Source organism: Bos grunniens, chromosome 18 (assembly GCF_055505025.1).
Source record: "Bos grunniens cultivar Pamir isolate PY7600 chromosome 18, Bosgru_T2T1.0, whole genome shotgun sequence".
In the NCBI taxonomy this organism is placed as follows: domain Eukaryota; kingdom Metazoa; phylum Chordata; class Mammalia; order Artiodactyla; family Bovidae; genus Bos; species Bos grunniens.
The window spans coordinates 53535177-53546115 of NC_141182.1; the positions used below are offsets into that span (position 1 = coordinate 53535177).

At 52.4% G+C, this 10939-nt stretch overlaps 2 protein-coding genes across 4 annotated transcripts; one reads left to right on the top strand and one right to left on the bottom strand.

Annotated features, from left to right (window-relative positions):
* Positions 1-1165: 1165 nt before the first annotated feature.
* SNRPD2 (small nuclear ribonucleoprotein D2 polypeptide) lies at positions 1166-4000 on the bottom strand. 2 transcript variants are annotated; one of them, XM_086353198.1, is made up of 3 exons: positions 3940-4000; positions 2378-2557; positions 1166-1430 (listed from the first exon to the last, which is right to left on the bottom strand). In XM_086353198.1, coding segments are annotated over exons 1-3 (357 nt in total). In that variant the 5' UTR covers positions 3942-4000; the 3' UTR covers positions 1166-1255. The 2 variants fall into 2 exon arrangements, with proteins under 2 accessions (XP_086209324.1, XP_086209326.1); XM_086353200.1 differs by having other exon boundaries at positions 3615-4000.
* A 1020-nt stretch (positions 4001-5020) lies between these two features.
* On the top strand, positions 5021-10749 carry QPCTL (glutaminyl-peptide cyclotransferase like). 2 transcript variants are annotated; one of them, XR_015146199.1, is made up of 7 exons: positions 5021-5242; positions 5714-5857; positions 6589-6870; positions 8504-8656; positions 8757-8856; positions 9368-9541; positions 9977-10749. XR_015146199.1 is itself a non-coding variant. In XM_086353197.1 (7 exons), the coding sequence occupies exons 1-7, from the start codon at positions 5033-5035 to the stop codon at positions 10120-10122; spliced, it is 1152 nt and encodes a 383-aa protein (XP_086209323.1). In that variant the 5' UTR covers positions 5021-5032; the 3' UTR covers positions 10123-10749. The 2 variants fall into 2 exon arrangements, 1 of the variants encoding a protein (XP_086209323.1); XM_086353197.1 differs by having other exon boundaries at positions 9425-9541.
* Positions 10750-10939: the final 190 nt, after the last annotated feature.

The following is a 10939-nucleotide window of genomic DNA, read 5'->3' on the forward strand; positions in this document are numbered from 1 at the left end:
TTTCAATTAGACATGAACATGCACCCTTATAACCTCACAGCCATCTCCCTGCATGTGTGAGGCCTTCTTCTACTGCAGGGTCCTCAGCCCTGTTGCTGATGGGCTCTTGGGATAACTCAGGCTGTGCCTTCCAGAGCTCAGCGTGTCAGACATCTCCTTGGATCCTGACCTCGTGCCTAGGAACTGCACCAGCCTGGCACCTGGCCCTCTCTGGAGAATACAGAGAGAGATGCAGAGACAGAACTCGGAGAGAGATGCGGGTGGGAGGAGCATAATGGATATGCTTCAGAGAAAGACTAAAGGGATTTCCCTTAATCCACCCACAATAAGCCAGGACCTCCTTTCCCACCTCCTGCTGCTGCTACTGCTAAGTCGCTTCAGTCATGTCTGACTCTATGCAACCCCAGAGACGACAGCCCACCAGGCTCCCCCGTCCTTGGGATTCTCCAGGCAAGAACACTGGAGTGGGTTGCTATTTTCTTCCCACCTCCACCTCTCTACAATTGTCAGAGAATTTCTCTCAGGGCTCACGAAGCTGTGATCTGAGGGCAGAGTTCAGGGGTTAAGCCACTGGCTCAGGAGCAACAGGGATTTGAATCACGGCATCACCACTTTTGGGCTGGATTCCCCTGGGGAGGCACCATCACCACTCTTTGCCTCAGCCCCTGCCCCTGGAATTGGAGGTGATGGATCACAGTGCCTGCTCAGAGGTGTAGAGACGTAGCAACAGACAGAGCCTAGGGCCTGGTGCTCTCACAGCTCAGCAGGTGTCAGCTACAAATGCTGTCAGTATTAATTGCTCTAACCTCTGCTCAGTGAGGGCAGGTTGGGGGCTTTTCTGGGCTCTGCTGTGTCCCCAGCATGGCAACACAGGGCTGGGCACAGACTGTTCAAACAAATGGGGGAAAAAAAAAAGAGTGAAAAAAAATTTTGAGAGAGAGTGACTTACTGAGAGGTGGGGAGGAGGAGGAGAAAGTGATGAGAAGGTAGAAAAAAGTTTAAAACACAGAAGACCGCAAGATGGGAAAATTAAGGCCTGGAAGGGGCAGAGACTGGGCCTCTTAACCTGTTCAGAGAGGCCTGAGCCCATGCTTGGCCCCACACCCTGCCACCCCTCCCTGGGGTCTGTTCCGCTCTCTAGGCCCTGGGAACAGGCAGAGGCCGCTAGAAAAAACGCACGGTTTTATTATTTCAAGTATAGAGGGCACGTCTTCGCAAAACCGGGGGGCAAGTTCTGACAGCAGGGAGGAGGCCCCTACTTGCCAGCGATGAGCGGGTTCCTCAGGACCACGATGACAGAGTCCCCGCGCAGGAACATCTTGGAGATGTAGCGGTCCTTGTTGACGGGCTTGGACTTCTTCTTGCCCTTGCCGCTCTTGGGGACCTCCGTCCACATTTCCTTCACGTTCTCCAGCACCATGTTGCAGTGCCTGGTGGGGACGAGGAGGCAGCAGGAGTGAGTGAGGGGTGCGTCCTGACCCTTCCTCTGGGCGGCACTGCCCCCAGGAAGGGGGACAGCCAGGGCTCCAAGGCTCAGGCAAAGGACTTCACCTTCTGTGCCTCAGTTTCCTCTTCTCTAAAATGGAGACATTCATGGTGCCTGCCTCCTAGGGCTGTTGTGAAAATTAAGTGAATCAACACAGTAGTCTTGTTATGGGCATGTGTGATGACAGTGTGGAATGGCTCAGTCAACAAACTTTTGCGATGATTAGAGCAATGAAAAAAAACAGATAAGAGCCCTGTCTTCATGAACTCTGCAGGCTAGTGAAGGGAGCAGAACACGAAGCAGGTAAACAGTGGTAGTCAGTGCTATGAAGAAAAATTAAAGCAAGGTAAAGGGACAGGGGGCTTCCCAGGTGGCTCTAGCGGTAAAGAACTTGCCTGCTAATGCAGGAGACGTAAGAGATTCGAGTTCGATCCCTGGGTCAGGAGGATCCCCTGGAGGACGGCATGGCAACCCATTCCAGTATTCTTGTCTGGAGAATCCCATAGACAGAGAAGCCTGGTGGGCCACAGTCCATAGGGTTGCACAGATTCAGACACAACTAAAGCGACTTAGCCCTCATGCACGCACATAAAGGGATAGATGGATATAGGGAACTTTGACTGAGTGAAAGAAAGAAAAGAAAAAAATTGGGAAAGCTCTGTATCTTGCTGTATAGTAATCTATGGTGAGGAAAGCACTTCCCAAATGCTAACTAAAGGCTGCATATGTTTACTGAGCATTTATCATGTGTTAGGTACTTAGCCAAGTGCTTTTCATACACAGTATTACTGAAGCCTCATGACTCTTCCGGAGGATATTATTATGACGCATATTTCACAGGTAAGGAAACTGAGGCCCGGACAGCATACCTCCCCAGACCCTGGTGCTCACCTGTCAAAGGCCTTCACGCGGCCCAGGAGCTTCTTGTTGTTACGGCAGTTGATGAGCACTTGAGTGTTGTTTTTGACTGACTGCGTGAGCACGGAGAGTGGCCCCGTGTTAAACTCCTCCTCCTCCCGCTTCTGCAGCTCCTCTGGGGTCATCTCACTCTTGGGCTTGTTGAGGAGACTCCTGAGAAGACAAGTACGGAACCCAGAGGTGAGAAGGCCCACAGCCTGGGTGCTCATGGCCTCTCCCTCGGTGTCTCCCCGACACATATCCCTCTCCTCCTACTCAGTCCTCTCTCTTGGTATCACCACTTGGATGCCTAATGGATATTTCCAATCCTCGCATGTCCTAGACTGAACTCCAGACCGCCCATAACCCCAACTTATACTATCCACAGCCTTCCTCATCTCTGTCAATGGTGACTCCATCCCTCTGGTTCTTTGAGCAAAAGCCCTGCTGTCAACTTGACTCTTCTCTCACATCCTACATTCAGTCTGTCAGAAAATCCAGTCATCTGCCACTAAAACCTATAAGAATCTGAATTTCTTACCTTGGCTTAAACCTCCATCATCTCTTTCCTAGAGGTCTCCTTGCCTCCACCCACGCTCCCCAACAGTTTGCCCTCCACAGAGCAGTCTCAGGGGTTGTGTCAAGAATCATCTCACTCTTCAGTACCCTCTCATGGCTCTCCTCTCAGTGTAAAAAGTAAAACCCAGGTTTTACCCTCACTCTGTTCCAGGCACAATGGCCTCTTCAGCGGTTCTTGAAGATATTAGGCAAACCTTCTTGGGCCCCTCTATTCACTTTTCCCTCTGCCTAGGTACCTCCCCAGATATCTTTGTGGTTTGCTTTTTCACTTTCTTCAGGTTTTTGCTCAAGTGTTCCCTCCTTTATGTGTTCTGTCTCTCAAAAGTGACATTCCACACTGTTTTACCCTGCTCTGTTATTTCTTTATTCACAACCCTATTCCCTAACACATTCTAGAATTTACATATTTATTACCAGCACGTTTCCTGCCTGCCTCTTGCCATCCCGTAAGATGTAGAAGAGGATTTTTTTTCCTTGGGGAAAGCGGAGTAATTCAGTGATAATAATCTATGTGTCTAAAGCAGCCTAATACCCAAACACTCAATAAATAACTGTTGAGTGAATATATAAGTAAAATCACCCCCATAACTCGTTATCCGTACAAATGGCGGATGTGATCGAAAAGCCAATTGTCTCCAGCTAAGCCTCTTACCTTAAGACCACTTTTCCTACAAGTCCGTATTCCTCATCTCCCAGGTTTTTAATTCGTAAAAACGCTTCCTCTTAAAATTCAGTTCAATAAGATTGCTTATTTGGGAAAGCCCACCCTGTTATCTGATAAAGCTGTCCCCTCTCCCAAGTCAGGATCCGTCAAAGGCCCCAATGAGTCCCTTCGCAACTAATCAGTAGAAAGATACGCCACTTTACCCCCAAATGTTTGCTTCCGCTCCCATTTCTGCCTACCCCCTCCAACCGGTAAGAAGCCAAATTTACACCCTCAACCCCACTGTCGCCACCCAAACCCAGCCCGGCCTCACATGATGATGGTGACCGCGTTTTCAAGTCACTACCGTCTCCTCCGTGGTGTGCCTTCGGAACAGAGAGCCAGAGGCGGGACTTCCTCTTCCTACGGCCCACTTCCGCGCGCGCCTGCGCAAACCTAACCAGCGAGTGGGGCGTGGCCCGTTGCTATAGCGACCTCCGCCTTCGGCGGAGGCTGCAGAATAGAAGCCTTACTTAGTAAGTAGCTCCAGGCCACCATTCAAGACAGTACTGGGCAGATATTCACGACCATGGAGAGGAAAAGAAGGCGGGACTGATTCAAACCATTTTGTTGTAGAACCGCATAGGTTGAAGGAGGGAAATACCGCTGCTAAGTCGCTTCAGTCGTGTCCAACTCTGTGCGATCCCATAGACGGCAGCCCACCAGGCTCCGCTGTCCCTGGGATTCTCCAGGCGAGAATACTGGAGTGGGTTGCCATTTCCTTCTCCAGTGCATGAAAGTGAAAAATGAAAGTGAAGTCGCTCGGTCGTGTCTGACTTTTCACGACCCCATGGACTGCAGCCCTCCAGGCTCCCCTGTCCACGGGATTTTCCAGGCAAGAGTACTGGAGTGGGTTGCCATTGCCTTCTCCGAGGGAAATACTAGCCATTTCCAAATGCCCTCCAGCTCTGCCTTTGGGGGCGCGGCCTTCGAGAAGCCAATCCGCTCCTCGCTTCAGGGATGGGCACCTCCCCCTTTCCTTCGGGAACTGTTGATTTACGTGTATATTGGATTTTCTGGACCAGGGAGAGGGTCCATCCGGGAGCGGCGTGGATTTGCGCCCAGTAAGACTAATGTTTTCGGTGATCAAACGCTTCTCATTGGCTTCCCCTCCTGCGCTGGGGCGGCGCCTACTTCTTATGCTCTCCCTTTGGGGTTGTGCAACCCGGGGGAACCAACCCCCAAAGCTCCCTGAAGGAAAGGAGCCCAGTCCTCAGGCCGAAAGTCCCATTGGCTTTACTGCTCGCGGGAGGGCGGATGGTGCAGCCGCTCTTGTTGCTCATTGGTCCGGCTTATTTCATGGGGCGGGACTTGGCTGGGCCTTAACTCTATCCGCCGTCTCCGACCCGTTTCAGGGCCAAGCTGCCATGCCTTCCGGGGGCCGCGGGCGGCCCCGGCTCCAGGTCGGGGAACGCAGCCTTTTGGAGCGACCCTCACCGCCCAAGCGCCGCCTGATACCGCGGGCACAGCTGTTGCCCCAGCTGCTGCTGGCTCTGACGGTAGCCTCGGTGTTCTATACCATTTGGAGGATCTGGCATAGCCAGACTGAAGAGCTACCGCTGGGGCGGGAGCTGCGGGTGAGGACAGGCGGGGACACGGGCACTGCGGAACCCTTTACTCCTTGCCTCCCCTTCCCCAAGGTCTCACGGGAAGACCCTAGGTTGGGTTGACCTGGCTTTGTCTGTACCATATGGCCCTAGCTGCAGGTGCCGCCGTCTCCGTTCTTAGAGCGCATACCCCTTTCCAACGCAATGAGGCTTCGGGCTTGTTTTGTAATAGCGGTTACCCCGTAAGAGAGTCTGGAGTAGTAAGACTTGGAGTTCTGGGTTCTAATCCTAAAGTCAGATATTTGGAAGAGTCCCTTCTCGCTGGGCCTAGACTTCCCCCATCAGGATTGCCGTGGGCTGGGCAGGATGGGTTTGGAGGGACTTCTAGAAACCTCTGATGCTGGAGGCTGCGACTAGGAAGAGGAGGGCAGCCTCCAGGATATGGTTGGAACGAGGGTCGTTTTCATGCTCTGCTCTTCTCTTCCGTACCTGCTTCCTCAGGGCCCTTTGATCGGAAGCCTCCCCGAAGCTCGGGTGCGGAGGGTAGTGGGGCAACTGGACCCTCACCGTCTCTGGAACACTTTCCTGCGCCCTCTGCTGGTTGTACGGACTCCGGGCAGCCCGGGCAATCTCCAAGTGAGAAAGGTAAAAGGACCCCACCTCTAACTCCTGACCCCACAGCCCATCAATGAATAGGAAATAGGTATCCTGCCCAAGTGGCAGAGCTGGGGGTCTGCCTGGAGCTAATAGGAGCTCTATTCTGCTAACCACCAGACCACTGCCCTCTATACTGCGCCTCCCCCAATCTTATTATATGCATCAGCAACAGCCCTATGAGCCTAACGAGGTGGGTACCAATCTGATCTTCATTGTGTAGATGAGGAAACTGACACCCAGAATAGTTAGGCATTTTGCCCAAATCCCACAGCCAATAAATGGTATGCTTTCAACCCAAATGGTTTGGCTCCAGAGCTCTATATTGCTCCCCAGAAGGCATTGAGAGTCATTTGAACATTGCCTGACTTCAAATCCACCTCAGCCACTTGGTATGACCTTAAACTAATTTCATCTTCTCTGTGCCTCGGTTTCCTCATCTGCAAAATGGAACCATTGTCAGTCCCCACTCCATAGGGGTTCCTAGAACAAGGACTGGGCACAGAGTGAGTGCTATGGAAGGGTGAGCTGTGATTAGTTTGGGCTTCAAGAAATAGGGGCACTCCATGCCTGACACTTAGTAGGTACTCAGAAGTGTCTCAAGGGAATGATTCAACCAAAGTGGTATTGGTGAGCCAACCTGACTGCTCAGCATGGTTCACATGGCCCTTCTGACCTTCTCCCCAGTCCCACCCACCCTCCCTCTTCTCTATTGCCACTAGTTCCTGGAGGCTACGCTGCGGACACTTTCAGCAGGCTGGCATATAGAACTCGACTCCTTCACTGCCTCCACACCCGTGGGGCCATTGGACTTCAGCAATGTGGTGGCCACGCTGGACCCAGGGGCTGCCCGCCACCTTACCCTTGCCTGCCATTATGACTCCAAGCTCTTCCCATCTGACTCAGCCCCCTTTGTGGGGGCCACGGATTCGGCAGTGCCTTGCTCCCTGCTACTGGAGCTGGCCCAAGCCCTTGACCAGGAGCTGGGCAAAGCCAAGGAGAGGGTAAGGAGAGCAGGGGTTAGGGTAGGGGTGGGTGAATGAGGGATGTCTCTTCCTTGGTCCATACTGCCACTCTCCCTTCCCTGGTTTTATCTTCCTCCACTCCACACCAGAGTCCAGGGGGTCTTTCCATTTCCCGAATGTCAGAATCTGTCCCTTGTCTACCTAAAACCCTCCCATGGCTCCCATGTCATTCCATGAATAAGCCAGAGTCCTTCTCTTAGCCCATGAGGTGTGCCCTCTCATCTCTCTGGTCTCCTCTCCCACCCCTCATCCCTCACTCACTCCATGCTAGCCTCCCACCTCCTCTGTGGACCTCACTCTCAACCTCAGGGCATTTGCGCTTGCTGTTTGCTCTGCCTACAATGTGCTTTTCTCAGATACCTTCCTGACTGGCTCCCACCCTTCATTCAGGGGTCCACTCTGATGTCAAAGAGACTTCCTAAAGAGACCTTCCCAGCCACCATAAAATAGCTCCTTGTCGCTATCCCATGCCTCATGGGGCTTTAGGTTGATTTGTTTGTCTGTCTCCCAAGCTTGAATAAGCTTCAGATAGGTGGGCCCTTGGCTGTGTTTATTTCCTGTGTATTCCCTGAACACTGCCCAGAATACTGCCTGGCGTAAAGTAGGATGTCAGTAATAATGTATGGAATGAATGGAAGCACCTCATGCCTCTATCCTGCTCAGATCCCTTCCATGGCTGAAACCCCAGCGCCCTTGTAACAGAGCCCAAGCTCCCTGGCCCTTGCTGGGCCCTAGGGCCTCTTCTCAAACCTCTCTGGCCCCTTCTCTGTCCCCAGTCCTGGTCCATGCTGCTTCCTCACCAGGGAACACGCTTCCCTTTGCTCCATTTTGCCAGGCCAGGTCCTCCTCAGCTTCAGTGCAAACATCCCTTCCCAGCAGACCCAACATGTTCCCCAGGCCAGGTTATCCCCCACCCCCTTGGAGGATGTTTCGGGACCCTGTTATTCTTAGAAGCATTTGCCCGACTTCATTTCATTGTTTGTACAATTATTTATTTGTGGATCTGTCTCTTTTGCCAAATGAACTTGAGGAATAGCTCTTACAATCAGAGCTAATCCTTATTTAGTTACTATGCATTAGGCACTGTCCTAGGCTGCTTTATTATTCTTGTTGTTCAGAGGCTACGTCGTGTCCTACTCCTCCCAACCCCATGGACTGTAGCCGGCCAGGCTTCCTTGTCCATGGGGTTTTACAGGCAAGAATACTAGAGTGGGTTGTCATTTCCTTCTCCAGGGGATCTTCCCAGCCCAGGGATTGAACCTGCGTTTCCCACGTCTCCTGCATTAGCAAGTGGATTCTTTAGCACTGAGCCACCAGGGAAACCCGTGCTGTCTTAGGACCCGGGTTCAAATCCTACCCTATGAGAAGTGGTATTAACTCTATTTCTACATAAGGAAGTCGATGCTTTGAGAACTTAGTAACTGACCCACTACTGCTTGGCTAGTGAGCAATCCAGCCAGGATTTAAATCCAGGCAGACTGTACTCTTGGCTATCAGGTTCTACAAGTGAGGAGACTGTTTGCCCTAGTCAGCTGTGCAAACAGGCAGGAAATGTGGGTGCGTTGAGGTGGCAGGCTAGCACTGAGCTGGCCCTGACCACTGGCTCCCACAGGCAGCGCCAATGACCTTGCAGCTGATCTTCCTGGATGGTGAAGAGGCACTGAAGCAGTGGGGACCCAAGGACTCGCTTTATGGCTCCCGGCACCTGGCCCAGCTCATGGAGTCTACACCCCACGGCCTGGGCTCCACCAGGATCCAGGCTATTGTAAGACTAGGGCCCTGCTGGGTGCCGGTGAGGTGGGAGGAGGGGGGCATGAGGTTGGCAGCATCCCGCAGGGCTGCTCAGTCCTGACTTCTCTCCCTAGGAGCTCTTTATGCTTCTTGATCTCCTGGGAGCCCCCAACCCGACCTTCTACAGTCACTTCCCTCGCACGGCCCGCTGGTTCCATCGGCTCAGGAGCATTGGTAAGGGTGAAGGTATAGGCAGACACCTGCCTGGGATGCTGGAGAGAGGACCAGGCACCTGGCCTCTGAGGGGCCATCCAGCTTTCCTTCCACCTCTCTAGCCTCTCCCTAAAGCACTGGGGCAGAAACACAAAAGATCCCATAGCAGTCAAATGAAGTGATTACAGACAGGGGTTCTAGGGTCAGAGAGCCCTGCGTTCAGATTCTGGCTTTCCTTCTTAACCAGCTGTATGAGCTTGGGCAAGTGGCCTCCTTTCCCTGAGCTTCAGTTTCCCACCTATAAAATGGGCATGATGCTAATAATGGGGGTGTCTGCTTCCTTAGACTCGATGCTAATAATGGGGGTGTCTGCTTCCTTAGACTCGAAGGGATTAAATGAGATCAGGAACATAGTCAGCCTGCAGTCTGGGGTATCTGACATTATCCCAGAATGATGAAGTAACATTCATCCTTATTGGCATGATCAGTGCTTTACCCCCAGGCCTCCCACCCTCCTCTGATCTGTGAGCAGGGGAACCTTTGACCCTGGAGGGGCTGACCTTCTGCTTCTAATCCCCACCACATCCAGAGAAGCGCCTGCACCGTCTGAACCTCCTGCAGTCTCATCCTTGGGAAGTGATGTACTTCCAGACCGGGGAGCCCCCCGGCTCCGTGGAAGACGACCACATCCCGTTCCTCCGCCGAGGTACCTGCTATGGGAACTGGGGGGCAGGGGGGCCACAGGTAGGACCTGGCCCCTTCCTAGATTTGGGGACTGGTGGCAAATTGCTTAACCTCTTTGTGTCTCAATTTCCTCATCTATAAAATGGGGATAATTAACAGCTCCCCCCATCTCAAGAGTTGCTGAGGGGACTGAACGTAAAGACCTTGACCAGTGCCCGGCACTAGCGAGTGTTCAGATCTTCTAGTCTTTTCATAAGCCATGAAGTTTTGAGCTTTTCTGATTTGTGTTATGAATGTATTGGATGTGTTTTTTTTTTTTAATCAACACGTACCCTCACACACTTAAAATAATTGTTCAGAGTTCTTCAAGTGGCACAATGTGGGGGGCGCGGGGAGGCAGACTTCCCCAGGCATGGGCCTGCCACACATGGGCCTGTGCTTCCTCTTTGCCCTGCAGGAGTTCCCGTGCTCCACCTCATCGCCACACCCTTCCCCTCTGTCTGGCACACATCCGATGACTCCGAGGCCAACCTGCACCCACCCACGGTACACAACCTGAGCCGCATCCTGGCCGTGTTCCTGGCTGAGTACCTGGGGCTCTAGCCTGCCCAGGGGACACTCGGAGGGAGAAACGCCCAGCAGGAGACAGGCCAAGGCCCTTCTGGGATGTGCTGGCTTGCCCTTTCTAACCCCTTCGGCTCTGTTTGTGCTCCGACTGGAAGATGCTCTTTCTTGATCTCAAGCTGCCACTCTTCAAAGACATGGAAGAGAGAGAGAGATCACCATGGGGTGAGAGCCAAAGGAACGAGCCAGGCTCCTGTCCTGAGGAAACGCTCGGGTTGCACATCTACAGGGGACTGAGTGCCGTTTGCAGTTTTAATCAGCAGACCGTGGACTGGCATCCGGACCAGCAATACCCTCGACCAAATGAATTCTGTGGCTTCTGTTTTCATGGCAGTTCGTTCTCCAGAATGGCAGCCTTGCTACTGCACCGGTCCAAACCTAACTCCCACACGGACGTGGCATGTGGGGCCCACCGAGGCTCTGCTTGTAAGCAGGGACAGAGGAGGGAGAAGCCAATCCTTGGGAACTCCAGATTCTGCCACCTCCAATGGCTGATAGACCAGTGTTTCTGCAAAACATATTCTGCACAACTAGCGTACATAGGTGTTGCATGAAAAAGGGGACCAAAGCAGAGTGAAACAATATTAAATGAATTTCTTCATTTCACGGTGTGCGATTTTCATCCAGAGTAGGAATGCAATGTTTCCCCCAAGTATTTCACCACGGAACCCCTTTATTGGGAAGCACCTCACAGAATCTGGGTACCTCAGGAGATATGTTGGGAAACATTGGGTTTTGATAGTTCAAAAGTGCTTATGGTAGAAATGGGTCTGATCTAAAACTCACTATAAAATAG

What these genes read in the sequence shown, in the direction of transcription:
- SNRPD2 (XM_086353198.1), bottom strand. An exon ending in CGCGTGAAGGCCTTTGACAG is followed by an intron (nt 1,431 to 2,377) that starts GTGAGCACCAGG and finishes CGTCCCCACCAG; the next exon opens with GCACTGCAACATGGTGCTGG.
- QPCTL (XM_086353197.1), top strand. Translation starts at nt 5,033, where the DNA reads ATGCCTTCCGGGGGCCGCGGGCGGCCCCGGCTCCAGGTCGGGGAACGC. An exon ending in CCACCAGGATCCAGGCTATT is followed by an intron (nt 8,657 to 8,756) that starts GTAAGACTAGGG and finishes TTCTCTCCCTAG; the next exon opens with GAGCTCTTTATGCTTCTTGA. An exon ending in CCATCGGCTCAGGAGCATTG is followed by an intron (nt 8,857 to 9,424) that starts GTAAGGGTGAAG and finishes CACCACATCCAG; the next exon opens with AGAAGCGCCTGCACCGTCTG.